Here is an 18,711-nt window from a genome sequence, read left to right as displayed (position 1 = left end):
TATCTTGCTTTATCACGAGTTCACCCATCATGCAAATGAGCTATTCAGAACATAAGTGAGAACCAAGAAGGGAGCTTGAAAAAGACCTTAAGAGTAACTGAAAAAAAAAAAAAACATTGCATTTCATTTAATTACTTGATTCACAGAAAAAGCTTCTTGGACTCTTATTCAGAGCGCATTTATTCTTACTTTAGACGAAGTTCTTACAAGTTTAATTACCTGCTTTTCTAGCCCACAGACAATTAGAAACAACAAATCAGAAGGATTGGGGATGCTGGAGTCAGTCATACAGACAGCAGTAAGAAGTGACAGCTAATAGCCTCGTAGGAATGGAAGAGACAGGATAACTATTAGAAGACACAAGAATTCAAAAAGCACAGCAGTCTGGGGCCATTTAGTATAAAAGCCAACAGCCCAACTAGCTCAATAGCTACTGAAGTCATCATTGTATAACAGCCCAGCACAACAAATGACGTTCTGAATGGTGATACTGAGTCATCAAGGAAAGGTTAAGTTATGTTTTGTATGCTCTGGTAAAGAAGGCAGGGAAATATAAAGTCTATTTTAGGAGGATTTATACTCAAAATAGTTTAAATGAAAGAAATATTGGCTCTTAAAGTTATTAGGAAATTTCATTTTGGTGGATCAGCTCTTTCCCTTCTGATGCCAGATGAGTGAGATGTCTCTCTCTCTGGATTTTCATTTAGGTCTTTGATTCATTTTAATTTTAAATAAACCTTGACAGGAAAGGAATATATAATGTGGGACAGTAGTCCACTCAAACTCCCAGGTCTTTATCACATGTAATCCATACCTCTATTGGTTGCATGCAATATGGTCCATGCTGTGTAGTCAGTGTTCAAACTCCCAAATGACCATTAGCCCATTTGTTAATTTCATTCCCAATGGAATGGTCTGCTTTTCAGTTGTTAGATGTATGAAATCAAAGGAGACTTTTACTCTCCATTAATTCACATTAATTTGTGTACACTTGACTCAAAATATTAAAATATGCTGTAAGACTAATTTGTGATGTTGTATGCTCTGCCATTAAATGACTAAATTGAAACCTTTGTCCTATATTAGGAATGGGACCTGGACTTGTGATTTCATTGCTATAGGGAACTCTTAGGTGTGGAAACTCCCTCCACCAACACTAAGCAGAGCCTTCTTTGTAACTGAAGAGTCTTAAAGAATTGCCTAGAAAACTGAGAGCTATGTGACTTACCCAGGGTCATGTAATTATTATGGACCAGAGACAAGACTTCAACCCAGCATTTCCCAGTTTAATGGTTGATTCTCTATCCACTATACCACGCTCTCCTTTCTCTTACATTACTGAGTGCAACACTGTACTTTTTGCCTGTTTAGACCACCAATTAAATGTTTCATTCGCTCAGAACTCTCCTTGAAATCTTTGTGTCTGGAGATTGATGAGAAAAGTAAAAATTATACATTTTAAAGTTAATTTGGTAAGATCAAATATTTTATATTATATTAAGAAAAGGAGATTACTACCTAATTATTGAGTGAAAATGGTCTATTGTGATGCATCCTTGGTATATTATGCTATTAGAGGTTGGCAGTTAATGCACTGAAAAAGTGCATCATGAAAATCTTTATGGTAGGAAGTATAGATACAGTGATCTGGGCCTATAATTTTACCAGTTTGGATAGCAACCTTGCATAGAAACTTGTTCACCAAAGTAACTGACTGCTTATTCATGTAATTTCAAAGTGTGTTTATTTCTTTAATGATATACAGCTCTAAGAAGAATCTTAAAGATTTATATAACATAGCAGAATTAATCATAAGTACTATGAACTGCAGGGAATAATATAGAGCCCTCTTCAAATTTGGATTATTAATTAGTTATCCTCATGGTTTGAAATTAATTGAATTATTAAATGAAAGATCAGTTCATTTGGCTCTTATTTTATTATTTTTTTAGCCTAGGGACTTACTTATGCCAGAATAATTTTTCATATGTGCATATGCTGTATATTTTGTAGGCAAACACGAAGACTACGTGATGCTGAAGAAGAAAAAGATCGAATATTGCTTAAGACTATCATAAAAGTTTGGAAAGAAATGAAATCCCTTCGAGACTTTCAGAAGTTTACCAACACACCCATAAAACTATTTTTGAGGAAGTATGTTCTGATCTCACATATACTTCTTAATAAGCCAAAAACTATTTTTATATATGCTTCAGAGAATGGTCATTGATGGTTAAACCATTTCAAAGTAATAAGTCAGGGAAGTCTCTTGTTTGCTTTTCCCTTCCAGGCTGTATATTAGAGATACTATAAGAATTCAAAGTCAGGTACACATTAGACTAGCTAGCCTCTGATGCCCCTTCCAGCTCTGAGATTCTTTTTTTATAGCATACTATCCTACTTAAACAAATTATGTATCAGAAAATCCATAGGAAGAATAAAAAATTGAGATATATAATAATCATATCTCACATTTATTTATATAGGACATTAAAATTCACAAAAAAAATTTCCATCCCTCCTGTAAGATAGGCACAGCAAAGATTAACTCCATTTTGTAGAGAGGAAATGGAGGGTCAGAAACATACAGTAATGACATATGGATAGGTTTTTTAATTTATTTATTTTTTAGTTTTCAACATTTAGTTCCACAAGCTTTTAAATTTTTAAATTTTAATTAATTTTAATTTAATTTTAAAGTTTTAAATTTTCTCCACCTCTTTCCCCTCCACCCTCCCTAAGGCAGTGCACAATCCGATATAGGCTCTACATATACATTCGTATTAAACATATTTTCACATTAGTCATGTTATAAAGAAGAATTAGAACCAATAGGATGAACCACAAGAAGGAAGAAAGAAAACAAAAGAAAAAAAGAAATAGAGCAAATAATATGCTTCAATCTGCATTCAGACTCCATAGTTCTTTCTCTGGATATGGGTAGCATTTTCTAACATGAGCCTTTTTGAATTGTCTTAGAACCTTGCGTTGTTGAGAAAAGCTAAGTCTATCAAAGTTAGTCATCACACAGTGTGGCTGTAACTGTGTACAGTTCCCCTGGTTCTGCTCACCTCACTCAGCATCACTTCATATAAGTCTTTGCAGGTTTTTCTGAAGTCCATCTGCTCATCATTTCTTACAGCACAATAGTATATTCCATTACATTCATATTCCACAACTTGTTCAACCATTCCCTAATTGATGGGCATCCCCTCAATTTCCAATTCTTTGCTACCACGAAAAGAGCTGCTATAAATATTTTTGAACATGTGGGTCCTTTTTCCATTTTTATGATCTTTGGGCATATTGATGTTTTGCCTTGGAATGCTGATTCCTTTTTTTCTCAAATATACTTGCAAAAAAATCAAAAGGTAAAATATGCTATCCTTTACATATCACAACATGAGGAAGAAATATCATAGGATATTTTTCATGCTTTGTTTTCAAATAAAAATTCTATGCAACCCTCAGCAGAGTGTTAGCCCAGGATTCGAGGGATTTCCCCTTTTTGCCTGAGTTTTGAATGAATGAAAAGCTTTGACTTTTCATGGTGACTCTCATCTCATCCAAGCTATAAAAGTAGTGAAACAGCCCTGATAAATTCTAGGTGGCACCTTCCCGGGAGAGGACAAGGAACAAAAGAAAGGAGAGAAGGGGTTCCTTAGCTTGTGTTATCCCATTGAGAAGCTCTTCCTTGTGAGCTCTTGAGAGTAGCTTTGTTCATTCTCCCCCTTTCTTTTTAATCCCCAGCACTTAGTACAGTGACCAGCACCCAGTAGGCTTAGTAAATAGTTTAATAAATGCTAGTTGACCAAAAGACAGATTTCTCTGCAATTTTTCTGTTTTACTCATGTTTCCTCTGTCATATTAAATATAGTATATTTCAGTAATGAGAAATATTCACAGCTGTTCAAGAAATGCTTCTTAATACCAGCGTACATTTCTCTTTTTGTCTTCGTAATTAAATAATATTTGTTTACTCTAATCACCAAATCTAGTAGATTAGGGAAAATATGTAAGGAGTTCAGGTTGCATTTAGTGTATAGTGATATATTAAATCAAAATTCGAAACACTGAAGAAGTGAATGTATGTATTGGGGCATCTAGTAATTGTTAAGTAGAGCTGGGTGTCCTTATTAATCCACCAGCTCTAGGCACCTAAAAAGTTGGAACTTATGGCCCCTGCAATAATACAATTGGTATTGTCTAATCTTAGGATAGCACTGGACATTTATCACACTATCGTAATGAAGTATCACTTAGGTTGTACAGATAAATTAAATACATATTTTTCAAGAGTTTCAAAGTGATTTGTTATACTAATAAGAAACCCACATCATTAAGTGCTGTCTTCGTGGCTTGAATTAATACCATTGGGGGGTGAGGTGAGAATTGGGTGTAAGTGGCTTATCCAGGATCATACAGCTAGTAAGGGTCTGAGGCCAAATTTGAACTCAAGTCCTCTCGATTCTAGGGCCATTGCTTTATCCACTGCACCACCTAGCTTCCCCTCCATTTTAAAGTACTAAATGCACTTTACCCACTTTAAGTAACTTTTTAGGGAAAGTATAAATGCTATGAATTATTTTAAAGGGAAGAAGTCGACTGGAAAATAGACGAAAAGGTATTCGAAACCGAAATTCAAGCAGAAACAAATGAGTTATTGGAAGAGCACATGGAAGAGTATGAGAAGAAGATGGAAGAATATAGAACGGAGTATCAAAAATGGAAAGCCTGGAAGAAAGCACAGGTATGTAGAGAGAGGTTTCCACTTTGAACACGGCTGACCTCTGGCAGTGTGGAATGTGGGATTCTATGGTAAGCATAATGGTAAGGTGGCGTTGCTACTGTGGGCCTTCTCTTGTCCCAAAATCAAATATAAACTCCTTTAGCATTTCAAGCCCTTCACAAACTAACACTTTGCTGCTTTTTCAGTCTTCTTGCATTTTATTCCCCAGCAACACTGGCCTTCATTCCATCTCCTGTCTCCATGACTTTGCATTGACTGTCCCCCATGCTTAGAATGCTTTCCCTCCTCATTGCTACCTCCTAGCTTCCCTGGCTTCCTTCAAGAATCAGCTCAAATACTACCTTCTACAGGAAACCATTATTGGTCCTCCCCATCCCCTCTCCCACAGTCCAGTTGCAATCGCCTTGTCTCTGAGACTACCTTGCATTTCCATTGTACATATCTTCTGTGAATATAGTTATCTGTGTTTCTCCTCCATTAAAATGTGAGTTCCTTGGAGGAAGGGACCCTGTTGTTGCTCCTTTCTTGTATTCCTAGTTTCCTGCATTAAGTAAATGCCTAATAAATGCTTGGGCTGCTAGGTGAAGCAGTGGACAGAATGTTGGGCTTGGAGTTAGGAAGACCTAAGTTCAAATTCAGCCTCATATACCTCCTAGTGGTGTGACCCTGGGCAAGTCATTTAACATTATCTGCCTCAGTTTCCTCAACTGCAAACAAGGCATAATAATAGCACCTGCCTCCTAGGGTTACTGTGAAGTTCAAACGAAATAATATCTGTAAAGTGCTTAGCCCAGTCCCGGTACATAGTAGATACTATATGAATGCTAGCTATTATTATTGTTGACTGACTGACTGCTATGTGAAAAGCACCATACTAGGCACTGGGAATGTGCTACCAAGGAGCTTGGATCTATCACCTTTTCTATATCCCTATCCCTGACTTCTAACCACAAACCTCACTAAGCCCCACATCAATTTAATTAAAAATCATTAGAAGGAGAGTATGGGCTAAGGTATACAACCCTTCAGCGTCAGCTCTCCTTAGCCATGTTTTAAAAATGATTAGCTCTTGATATAGAAGGAGGAAGAAAATAGATATTGTTGTGTGTAGAGGTAGTCCCAAGCACCACTGGACACTACTGCTTACAGAACCCTTTCCCCTACAGTCTGTTCTCCTATTGATCTTCGGGGGCTTCTTGGCATCTGCTGCCAGGAATATAATGCTCTTGCAACTAAAGGGCTCCATGTTTCCATCACCAGCGTTGCTTCGGTACCTGTTTTTTTTTTTAATGAATGAGGGAGTGAATGAATGGATGGATGGACGGATGGATGGATGAACAGCATTGCTCTCTTGGAATCTCCAAAGAATGATGCTGCTGAAAACATGGTCATTAAGGATTGAGTCTGGAAAGAACAGACAAAAAAGAAGAGACATATGCTACCAAAGCAAAAGCTTTCATTTAGTTATTTCTGTGCAACACTAAGAAGAGCTCTGTTCTCAAGAATTCTCCCCTACTATCAGTGCCCAATGAATACCTAGATATGTTCTCTGACCTAGAGCCCCTGCTTCCTGGTGCTACTAGAATCTGAATCAAACACCATAGTTATAGAGCTGGTAATGAAGACAACAGTGCCATCTTGAGCTCATCTCTAGTAAAATATGCTTGTCCGAGGACAGTTAGCACAGTTGGGTAGAACGCTATGACAGAGAGGACAAGCTCATGGCTTCAGTCCCCACAGATGCCTGTTAGATTCATCCTTTTCCTTAGCCACGGACTAAAATCCTAATCACATCTGGCCATTTTTCACATGTATACCATTAGTCACAAGAGGAACCGTGTAACATAATGTGTTTGGATCAGCACAAAACTATCCTTACTACTGCAAAGACAACTTGAAATTACCACAAATCAAATACAAGAAATATAGGATTTCTACATAAGTGAAGTAATTATAAACAGGCTTTTACGATTTAGGCATTAAATTCCTAGTCAGCAAATGAGAGGTATAGTTTGCACTTCCTTTCTTTCTAACTCTCCTTACTGAATTCCCATGGCTCTTATATTAAATATAACATGGAAATAAAAGACTAAACATAATTAAGCACAAATATATGTTATATATATTATATTACATTATATTATATTGTATTGTATTATATTACATTATGATGTATGTTACATAATATAAATACATATTATATATTTACATGTAACAATATATATTCACACAAACATGTTATGCATACATATATGATATGTGTTCATACAAATATATTGTATATTTTATATATAATCATATATTCACAAAAATATGTTGTGTTATTTCAATTTATATATTATATATTTGCACAAATATATTACATATTATGTATATTAATATATATTTATATAATATGTTATACATTATACATATTTGTGCTTAATCATATTTAATCTCGTATTTCCTGCGCATTGTTAGAATAAAATTAAGCTCCTTGAGGGCAGGACGATGACATATATTTCTTTACATCTATTTTACATACTTTTTGCCTTGCCCAGTGCTAGATCCACAAAGGGTATCCAACAAATAGTTCCAGAGAGGAATGCCATGTAATAGCACGAGACACGGGTGAAAGCTTCCATCAGTTTTGTAACTTCACTTTCTTTTACGTAGAGGATCAAGAAAAAGAAAAAGAAGGCAACAGAAGAACAAGATGAGGTAACTGAGGAGTCAGAATATGGTGAGGAACCTGTGAAACCCACTCCTCCAGAACCTGTTGACAGATCGACAATAGAGCAGCAGGTTAGAGAAAAAGCCTTACACAGTAGGAGGAAACCTGGGGAGCCCATTTTAGTTCCTGAGCTGAGCCTAGCTGGAAGTGTGACACCCAATGAGCTCTGTCCAAGGTAAGATGGTTCTCAAACTCTAAAGGAATCTTTGATCCATAGCTCTCCCTTGTTTATGACTCTTTACCTATCCATAGATATAAATGATGTACATATATTATAGCTGTATACCACATTGGTCTAAATATAAACTACATCCCTAAAATAAGACTTCTTAAAAGGAGATAGCTAGATAGACATAAATCTTTCCATTCACATATTTTTTTCAGTCATGTCCAACTCTTTGTGATCCCATTTGGTGTTTTCCTAGCAAAGGCTGGAGTGGTTTGCCATTTCCTTCTCCAGCTCATTTTACAGAAAAGGAAACTGAGGCATACAGGGTTAAGTGACTTGCCCCAAAGTCACACAGCTAGGAAGTGTCTAAGGCCAGATTTTCACTCAGAAAGAATAGTTTTCCTGACTCCAGACCTGGCATTCTGTCCACTGTACCACTTAGCTGACCATATTTAAGTACACACAGTGAAAGGCAGAGATTCTCAAGACCATTGATATACTCTTTCCACCAATGCAGATTGCAAATCTTCTCTCCTTTAATAATGGTTGTTCATGAATTGTTTTGGTTAAAAAAAAAACAACTCTTGACCTAGTGATCAACCTTTACTCTTTCTGTTTAGTTGAGATAGTCCTCAGACAAGGAGCCAGGCCAATACTCAATGCCTTTCTAAGTTTTTAGGATGTCCCTGAACATGTGCTCCACTGGCATCACCTTATCACCTTCAAAAGCCCAGAGCCAGCTCCCTCACCCCCACCTGTAATGATGGAGCATTAGAGCAGGACTTTAGTGGGGACCTGAAAATAATTATATAAAACTGTTATAATTTGTACACATACATGCACATTTACATACACAGTAGGAGAAACAGTATGACACAGTAAATGGAGAGCCAACATCAGAGGGAGGGAAGATGTGATTTTATGCCCAGTTTCTGACATGTACTGCCTCTAGGTCAGTCCTTTAGTCTCTTGGTCCACAAACAACTTCCTGAGACTCTAAGACGCATGAAAGTTACTGCTCTCCATTGGTAGGGAGAATGTCCTCATTGCGAGTTTCCACATAAATGAAGTTATAAGTCTGGTTGGGGGTATATGTGTGTATACCCTGGCAAAGGGTTATCCTGGCTGTTGCTGTTGGTTTCCCATTGCTGTCAAAGAGCTTACAATGTGGAAGGGGACTTATCTTTCATCCAAGGAGTATTTAGATAACTACAAAATTTTGCCATCAAAAAATACAGCTGTAATTCAGAGAAGTTAGTTACCCTGACAGGAGAAATGATCTCTTACGGGCCTCATGGATCATTTTGGTCTTTTAGTAGCATGCTAATGACTTATTTATTTATTTGTTTCTCCTTACTTCTAAATTTGCTCTCTAATGAGCGACTTGCCTTTCATAATGCGTTTTTTAATGTTATTTGTTTCTGAATCCTACATATAAACAAATAAGCTCTGGCTAACAGACTCTTCTGAGCTACAAATAGTGTGTTTTAAAATAAACTCTTCAAACAACTGTATTGATGGAAATATTCTAGGGGTGGGGAACCTGTGGCCTTCTCGAATCTCAGGTGCAGCCTTTCGACTGAGTCCAAGTTTTGCAGAACAAATCTTTTTATTAAGGGAATTTGTTCTGTGAAGTTTGAATTCAGTCAAAGGGTCACACTTGAGGATCCAGAGGGCCACACGTGGCCTCGAGGCTGCAGGTTCTCCACCCCTGGACTACATATTTTGGGGTTTTTAGGGGGAAAGGTGGGCTCCAATTGTCTGCCTTTAAGAGTCTTACTTTAGGAGGCTTGAAAAGTCTTTTTCCCCTCTCAGGCTGTCTCACTGAACATTCCCATTGCCATACCGAGATTGGGGCCATTCATCCTAAGTTAATCCAAACCACAAATGGCCACCATCTTTTTCCTTTACCCAAGTGATCAGTGAAGCAGGACAAGGGGCTGCCTCCACAAAGAACTTCAGCTCACTGCACAAGATAACTGGGGAGTAAACTGTTCTTCAGCCCTTTGTGTGACTTTTGCTTATTTCCTACACAACTGAATGCACCAGGATGTGGGGTGACACTTTCTTGATAATTGGTGTTAAATGCTCATTAATAGGTTGATTAAACTGCAGCAAAAATTGAATATGTCTGGATTGGTTCTTGTTCTTCATTCTTGGAGAGGACTAAAATGACATCACTATGTTGGAGTCAAGGTACAGCATGTCCAACTGTGACTGATCAAACCAATATGAGCTTGGAAGGCTCTACCACAGGTCAGGCACAAATAATCCAAATGAACATTTGGAGTGGAGATATGTCTAGGTAAGGGCATGTAAAACTTCAAAACTACTCTGTAAACCTTAGACCTGATATGGCCCTTGATTTCATGATTTGAATGGGGCTTTTTCCCCCTTTGTCAACATTCTGACTTTCTTCAGTGACAGTCCTGAGCCAATAGCTGTTTTTTAAGGACAACATCATGAAACTACAGCCTGCTATTTTTATTTTTCCCTGTTTTTAATCTTTATATTTGCATGAAAGATTTCTTACCACCACATTTATACTTGCTACTCTCCTGGATTATTGTATAGTAAGCTTTTGATTTAATTCAATAAATATTTATTAAGCACTTACTATAAGCAAGATACTAAGTGCTGTGAGAAGATGCACTTACAGTATATAAAATTGGCAAGACAGGTTCATAGATAACTAAAATCTAAGGTAGAAATTAACAAGTTCCTTAGAAGAGGTACAAAATCATCCAAGGAGACAGAAATTAATTGACATTATAATAAAATGTAGGCTACCTGGAGCAGGACTTTTTTTTGTCTTTGTATATACATAAAGCCTAACATAGTGTCTTGCATATTTTAGGGGGGCTTAATACTTGTTACTGACCTTTCATATCATAAGTATGTTAAATTGTATCCTGGGAGGCAAGAAAGGTCTACTAAGGGGTCTCTTGTGGTCTGAAAATACTCGTGGAATTTCTAAAATGTCTTATTTATGCCCAGCAAAATCTGGTCCATTATGAGATGTCTGTTGTATTCTACAACATACTAGATTATTTGTGGGTGAAGAGTACTGCCAAACTGTGAAATTCTCTTACTGAGCCTACATTTTGAATACCCTCTGTTTGACAGACAAACAATGCATTCCTAGAAGCTTCCCACAAATACAATACTCCATCTATGGGATGGTTTGCAAGGCCTGCTTGAAGGAGTAAAGAGGGTGGAGACCAGTGACAAACACCAAACTCATTAAGCTATATATGTTCTTTCAATGCAAAGTTTTAACTCTGTCGACTTCGATTTTCTGTGTTAGAATAACATACTATACTAGCCTTTAGTAGGCATGGTCATCGGGCTCTTTTGGTTGATGGTGATTATAAATGTGCCCCCAAGCTGTCAGAACTTTCTTTTTTTTCTGTAAGGTAACACTTTTTTTTTTTAGTTTGGTTAGTTGGTTAGTTGTACATTTGGCAAATGTTCTTTCTCGTCTTTATCAAATATTGTACGAAGCCTGCATGAGAATACGATTCTGTTTTTCGCATTTCCTAGGGCAGAGATCTTGAGGAGAGAAGATGTAAGGAAGCGTTCAGTATTTTTAAAAGTCCTTTTCAACAACAAAGAAGTTTCAAGGACAGTCAGTCGTCAAATAGGCATGGACTTCCGAGTTCATTTTGGACAAATTTTCAATTTACAGATACATAACTGGCCAGAGAGTTTAACACTTCAGGTAATAAATTTAATTTTTAGTAATTATTTTAGGATGTTTTAACTCACATTCTTTTTAAAGGTGACATTTGTAATGACTCTAGAAGATAAATTGGCTATTGGCTTCTTCAGGTGAAGGATAGGACAAGGTTTGTTACAACTTCCAAGGTTCTGTGACTCTGGGTAGAATCCTTTGGGAGGATTATAATGGCTAGATGACAGATTAGGCTCCTTGGGAGGATGGGCCACTTAGGAGAGAAAGGAAGGCATGGGACAAGAGGGTGCTCCTCCTTACTTTTTCCCTATCCTTCCTTGTTTTCTGACCCTAATCCTTACCAAGCCTGCCATCGATACAGTAGAAAGTTACTGAGAGTCTGAACCAAGGTTCTCATTGAGAACCTTTTAACCTCTAAAGTAGAAAAATATTGCTCAACTCATAAAATGCCAAAGAAGATCTGTTCCATTCCAAATTCCTGAAGAGGGATAAAATAGTATATCATTTTTAAAAATTGATATCTTTTGTTATTACACCATTTTCCTTTCCCAATATAACCCTCTCATCTTGCCCTCCCAGATGCACTACTAAACAGCCTCTCCCAGGCTTTAGGAGAATTTGTGGGCCCTTCTAAGAGGTTCTATAGTATAGAGTTGTAAAATAGATGTTTTCCTGAAAAGATATTTGTAAATCCTCTGGTAAAGCCTTTCATAAATGAAAGAAATCTTTTACAACATAAAAATCATCCACCTGTATGTGATCTGTTTTGATGAACAAAACAGTTCTTTTCAATGGACCGCCGACTCCTCATTTGTTAAATACTGGTTAGACGATTTCTAAAGTTCTTTCCAGTCCTAAATAAATCATCATATGGGTCCCCATTTTTCATTGATTTGTGCTTGAGAGAAAAGTAGGGTGGAAATTAAACATTATTGTACTGAGGTAGTCCCCAATCCCAACTATAGCTACCACTCTTTACTGGACTCCATTTGTAATCAGGAAAACTAGGAAACTAGGAAACTAGGAAAACTAGGAAAACTAGGAAAAAGAATGAGAGGCCCTAAAGGGGATACTGGAAGGCACCAGAGATAACCTTCACAAACACTGGCCAGTTGTTAACCCTGACATTGGAAGTAACTGATTTCTTGACATAAACTTCAAAAACAAATATGTTTGTTTTCTATCTTTCCCTTTTCCCTTTCTTCAAACATTCTTTTAACTTTTAATTTATAAAGTTAAAAACATTAGGAGTTAAAAAATTGTGTGTCCCCCCATGTACTCACAACAGTTTAATAAATAATGTCTGCACAACACCAAAAGACGTTCTTTCAAAATCAGACGCCTGCATAATCCTATCATCATCCCAGTTTTTAAGCTTGTATTTAATTTACAATTCTCTCACTCAAAGAATTTTAAAAGAAAATGAAATATTTAGAAGCTATTCCTCACAGATTAACCTGAGCTATTTCAAATGATCACAAAGTTTAGTAATATGACCTTTATTCAGAGATTATTAAAATTGTATCATCTCTGAAATCATGAGCTTGAAACATCTGGCTCAAAGCATTTTCTGGAATTCTAGAATGGATGAAGTGTTATTCAGTAGAACTGTGGATATTTTCATGGATGAATTCTAAGATTTTCCTCTAAATTTTAAGTAAAAAAAAAAATTCCAAAGAACCCCTACTTGTTTAGAAAATTTGAAAAGCACACCTTTTTACTATAGTAAGTTTAATGTGAACTTGAAACATAATAGAGGAAGGGAAAAATGTTTTAAGAAATACAAAAAAAAAACATTGGGAGGAAGTTGTTTTCTTTTAGTTAGTCAATTCCCATTCACTGTACCTGTTTAGAATGGTATGGAGGGAATTCAAGCTTGCACTAGATGTTGTATTAAATTGTCTCTAAATTCTCTTTCCAATTAAGAGACCCCATGAGCCTATACTTGTGTACAATATGCTACCAAAAATAAATTGCAAAATATGTTAACAAAGAATTATGATTCTTATATCTAAATAAGAAAGCCTTTTTAATGGATGAATCTATACCTAGTAAATCAGTTTGTATGATTTTTTTCTTGTGTTCTGCATATGAAGCTTTCTACTACTTAAAGTAGGGTTGGGAATCCTGAGATGTCAAAACACTCTGCCCAATTAGGGTCTTAGGGTTCTGATTTTGGCTGCAATTGATGACAACGATCACTCCGTATAGATTTTGATTCTACAAAGCTATGATAGCACTTTTACGGATAATCATTAATGTTTCCTCCCATTCCTCCCCTGCAGAGGGAAAGATGACCAGAGGAAGACCAAGAATAGCCAATGAAGACCAGATAGAGAGGCTAGAATGAAGAGAGGGAAGCACAACAGAGATATGAAAGTAAGGCAACAGATAGTAAGGATTACAGCCTTTGGAATGGAAACCAGTCCTACACTGAAAAGGCAAAAAGAGAGCTGAGAAAGAAAACAAAATCCTTCCCCTTTCTTCCCTCTGTCAGACCATTTTCCTGCTCATTATTAATGAAATGTTGAATTACCTACTATTTTTATTTATTCGGTTTTTATCTTGAAAATGCCGTTCATACGTTTATTTAGTCAATCACCAACTTTTTAATGACCCCCCCACCTGAAAACTCACATAACAGTGTTTTATACCTCTCTAAATACTTATCATGTATCATGTATATTACATATGATGGCTCTGTCTCTCTTATCCCTTTCCTAGACCATATGCTCCATGAGGACATGGACCATCTGAATTTTATATCTACCCATTTATCGAAATGGATAGAATTTTCTCAGGGCCTAATGCAGTGCCTTGAACACAATAGGTGTTTAATAAAAGTTTGCTGGATTGAATTTGTTGAATTTATTAACATCTATTATATACAATGCCAAAGTACTAGGTGAGATACAAAAATAATTAAGACATGACAAGAGCTCTCAGAGAGCTTATAAACTAATAGAGGAAGTACAGTATGAGTGCAAATATGTAAGAACTATGAAACAAAGGAATATGATGAGAGCTATGAAGTGCCATGAAAAAATTCACTAAACGTGAGAGCAAAGGTAGGAGGTAATTTGGTGCAATGGTAAGAGTCAGGCGATGTGGAGATTTCAGCCCTGGTTCTGCCACTCTTTGCCTTGGTGAACCAAAGCAAAGTCTCTCCCTTCTAGGCCTAAGGTTTTTCCTCTGCAAAATAAGGCATTGAACTCATTGATCTCTGAAGTCCCTTTCATGTCTAAATTTATAATCTTGTCTTAATTATCAGCATTTGAATATTTTATTTCACATACTTCTGCACATGAAAGTTTCCCCGCCATAATATTGAATCTATTAGCAAGCTGTATCACAATTGGGATGTTTATTTTATCTTTGAATAACTTTTTTTAAAAATTAATTCTTTAAAGTACTATGAAATAATTTTAAATGAAAAGATAAAGTTGAAATATTTCCCAGATCCACTTGTACATAGCTTAGGACAGCTGGCCCAAATGCTAGTATCTAAATTGTGTAGCATCTTTTTAGAAAATAAAAATTAATTAAAGTTTTAAACTTGGCTAGATACTAAAGCTTTCCATGGGGATTTAATAACTGATCGTGGAGTGCAGTGGATTCGTGGCATAATTTGTAATGACCTAAGTTACAGATGAAATTAATTTGGGGCAATATTGCATTTCAGTTCTCAGGGAATATTTATCTACATCAGGAAAGTAATACACTCTTTGGAAAATGTCCATGCAATTGCTAGCTTGGAATTAGGAAGCGGTTCAGGAATTGCTGGCAGTTTTCAGAGAAAAATTGATGATACCCTCTGAAGTACAGATGAGTAAGGTCACGGCTATCAAATTTTGACCCTAGTGTCCACTGCATTTTGACCAAATTCATAGATTCTAAATCCAAGCTCAATTGATTAGTCAACTGTTATTTCACTTAAAATTTTGATTGGTCAAATGCTTATTGTGGATCCAGCATTTTGCAAGGAGAAGCTACGAGAGAAGCATACTATTTGCTCTCTAAACTTTTTTATTTAAAATTGCTTTTTTCATTTAATAAGCATTTATTTTCTCTCCCTCCTAGCACCACTGAAAGGAAAAAAAAAGAAAGAAAGCCATTATAACAAGTATATATAGTCAAGCAAAACAAAATCTCACATTGACTGTGTCTAAAAATGGATGTCTCATTCTGGATCGCTAAACTTTGTGTGAAGTTCATAGTCTAGTTGGGAGAAACATTTAATTCAACAAACTTCGACAACTACCAGTCATGAATCAGTTAGAAGTCAATATAAGGCAATGGGCAAGGTACAGGCAAAGCAGGACTACTGCAATAGTCCAGGCATGAGGTGATAAAGGGTTGTACCAGGATAGTGGCATCTAACTGATTCATGTTCAGTAGTTGTCAATACCCAACTAGAGTGTAAACTTCTTACAAAGTTTAGAGATCTGTGATGCAGAACAAGATGACAGAAAAGGAAGAAACTGAAAGCAGAAAAAATAAGTTAGGTACACTATAGGAGTAATCAAGACATAAGATTGTCTATTAAGATGGTAGCACTAGACATACTGAAAGGACTGAGTGAGAGTTTGGATACAGAGAAAGAAAAGGAGACATGTAGCAAATATCATGACATGGTTTTGAGATTAGGATACCGGTAGTAGCATTGCAGAGACACAGGGAAATGGGACAAGTTCGGCTTCAGGGGTATCACAAGCTCTTCCACAGCAAGGTCTGAGAAGTAATTCTTGGATTCTCATTTCCCTCATATGTCTTTTGGTTATTGCAAAACTGAAATTTGGACTACAAACCAAAATGCCTTGTGATGATTACCTCTGTTTCTTAACTTGCCACCCACATTTATGACTTTCACACCATATGCTCTTTATGGCTCTCAAGAATGAGCATCTGATATAAACTATTGTGCATATCCTCCATTCTTTAGAGGTATAAACTCTCCTTAAGAATAAAGCATGATTAGTTTTTATGCTCCTACCATGGGGAAAGAGAAATGGAAACTTCCATTTTAACCCAGTTGGCAATTTTTACTATTTTATCGTTTTAATTTCTCCTCCCTAGGCCTCTCTGGATTTCTCTGGCTCATCCATGGAGTTGAATAGAGGAGAAAAATCTATAATTAGTTGGATACATATGCCACCTAATTCTCTGCTAGCTGACTCAATTATTGTTTGCTTGTGGAAAGAACCCATGTCCCATTAAGACAGGCTTTATGTGAGGTAAACATTTGAGGAGATTAGCCCTAGAGTTATTTTTCATTCTTGTCTTGGCTACACTAGGCAAATGAGCTGTCAATAATTTGGGTTGTTGAAAGATCTGAACGTGGAGTGAGGAGAATTGTGAATAGGGAGCCATGTTGGAGCCAGGAAGTTTTGTGACAGAAAATATCTGGGGAAGGTTTTACTGGAAACTGGGTATGGAATGAGTTGGAGTGATGAAAACAGTTGTGAGAGGCTGGTATAATAATCCAAGGATATTGTAACAAGGGCCTGGACTAAAGCAGTGACTATAGAAATGGGAAAAATGGCCAACTGGATTTATACACTGAGAATAGCAAACAATATGTGATAATTATTTATGTGTACACGGGGTGAAGGAAACAGCTTCGAACAAAGTTCCATTCTCTATTCTCAGACAGCTTGACATTTCAACCTGCCTTTAGAACACTTTGAATTATTTCTTAGTACTCAATGTTTCTTGAATTGTATGAATACTAAGACAAGAGTTGGAAATGCATATAGTTTGTAAATTATTGTACAAGGATAGGATTTTTCTCATGCAAGACATGTCAGTTAAATAAGTTTTATAAGGAACTCTATAGAAGTAAAATTCTGGAATATTTTAATTAGAGAAAGAAACATAGTATGAATAAATAATTACCCCAGAATCTTATGTTGAGTTTTATTAACTCATTTTCCCAAAGATTTCAGTGATTAGCTTATCTGCACAACAACAAATGCTGGCAATACTCAAGTACTGAATTAAAACAAGCATTTTTTCTTTTCTAAACATCAAAATGAAAATAAAGAATACAGCCTCATAGTCTCAGTTTCTTAGCATTTGATAATTGCTATTCTGATTTCAGATCCACCTTGCTTTGTGTAACAGATACATTCCTGAAAATTTGAATGTAAATTAAAAGATATTTCCTCATTTGTATTATAGCAGAGGCAGTTCTCAGAAAACATAATGGCTCTGAAACACAATAAAAATCTTACTCAAGAGTACAATAAATTTTTAAAAGCACATTTTCCATCCCAATTCTTCATCATGGAGTGTTTGGGACTCTGAGTCCTCAAACATTATGATCTATATTCACCTATACCTTATACATCTATATAGGCTGAACCATAGTCTCCAGCAAATCCTACCAAACTGGAAAAACTTCAAATACAAGCCAACCAATGGACTCCATGCCTGTGTTCCAAGGTATTATCTACTATAACAATAGCGGAACCACGGACTCCTGAAGGACCAAAATAAGTCCATTTTCTGGCGTTAATAAGGCTTGAACAATGATCCCTGGATTAAAGTTGACTGCTACAACCAATAAAACAGTAAAACAAAGTAACATGAAAACCTAGTGGGACTGTTTTATGTTTTTTGGCATTGAATACTTTGAAGTTAGCCTAACTTTTCAGGTGGTGGTGAGATGGAAGGATGAAAACAAAAATCATTCATCACTCCAAACATTCCAAAACATTGGCACTTACTAGGTAGCACTGTGCTAGTCACTACGGAAAGTACAAAAGAAGCATGAGAAATTGTTTCTGTCCTCCTGGAGCTTATTGCCTAGGTAAAGAGTCAAAACTAATGTAAATGTTTAAATTCTAGTAACTTTAATCTGTATTAAGACCATTGGGACAACTTATGTACTGAACTTAACAGAGTACTGTGTGCTTTCTTTGAAATGAAGACACCCTAATCTGGGAAATCTCTTCATATTCCCTTAGAAGTCTGGATTCTACAAGTTTTGCCTTTTATACTGAACTAAACTGCCACATTTGCTACTGGGAGAGTATTCTCAAGCAATTTCCTGAACTTTAGGGTACATATATTTTAGCAGGGCATCTTAGCATAGTGAAGGGATTCTTAACCTGCAGTCCATGAACTGTTTTTTAATATTATGATAACAATGTTTGAATACAATTTGTTTCCATTGTAATCCTATGTATTTTATTTTATTCATATAAAAACTTTATTCTGAGGAGTCTTTAGATTTCACCAGACTGCCCAAGGGATGCATGACCAAAAAAAAGTTAAGAACCAATGGTATAGTGAAAATATCATGCTGTGGAGAATAGAATACTAGACTTGGAAACAGGAAGACTTGGGTCCAAATCCCACCTCAGACACTTACTAGTTGTATG

The 18,711-nt window shown here is 36.3% G+C and overlaps 1 protein-coding gene across 1 annotated transcript in view; it reads left to right on the top strand.

Annotated features, from left to right (window-relative positions):
- Positions 1 to 18,711, top strand: part of CC2D2A (coiled-coil and C2 domain containing 2A) — a 124,410-nt gene that overhangs the window by 44,403 nt on the left and 61,296 nt on the right. Inside the window, exons 11-14 of the mRNA XM_036765643.1 lie at positions 2,014 to 2,154; positions 4,594 to 4,750; positions 7,406 to 7,638; positions 11,176 to 11,353. Of these exons, the coding sequence (XP_036621538.1) occupies positions 2,014 to 2,154; positions 4,594 to 4,750; positions 7,406 to 7,638; positions 11,176 to 11,353 (709 nt within the window). The remainder of the gene's footprint in view (positions 1 to 2,013; positions 2,155 to 4,593; positions 4,751 to 7,405; positions 7,639 to 11,175; positions 11,354 to 18,711) is intronic.

This window comes from Trichosurus vulpecula, chromosome 6, assembly GCF_011100635.1.
Source record: "Trichosurus vulpecula isolate mTriVul1 chromosome 6, mTriVul1.pri, whole genome shotgun sequence".
NCBI lineage: Eukaryota > Metazoa > Chordata > Mammalia > Diprotodontia > Phalangeridae > Trichosurus > Trichosurus vulpecula.
Note: the sequence above shows the minus strand (reverse complement) of the source record. Positions and strands in the feature narration are given on the sequence as shown.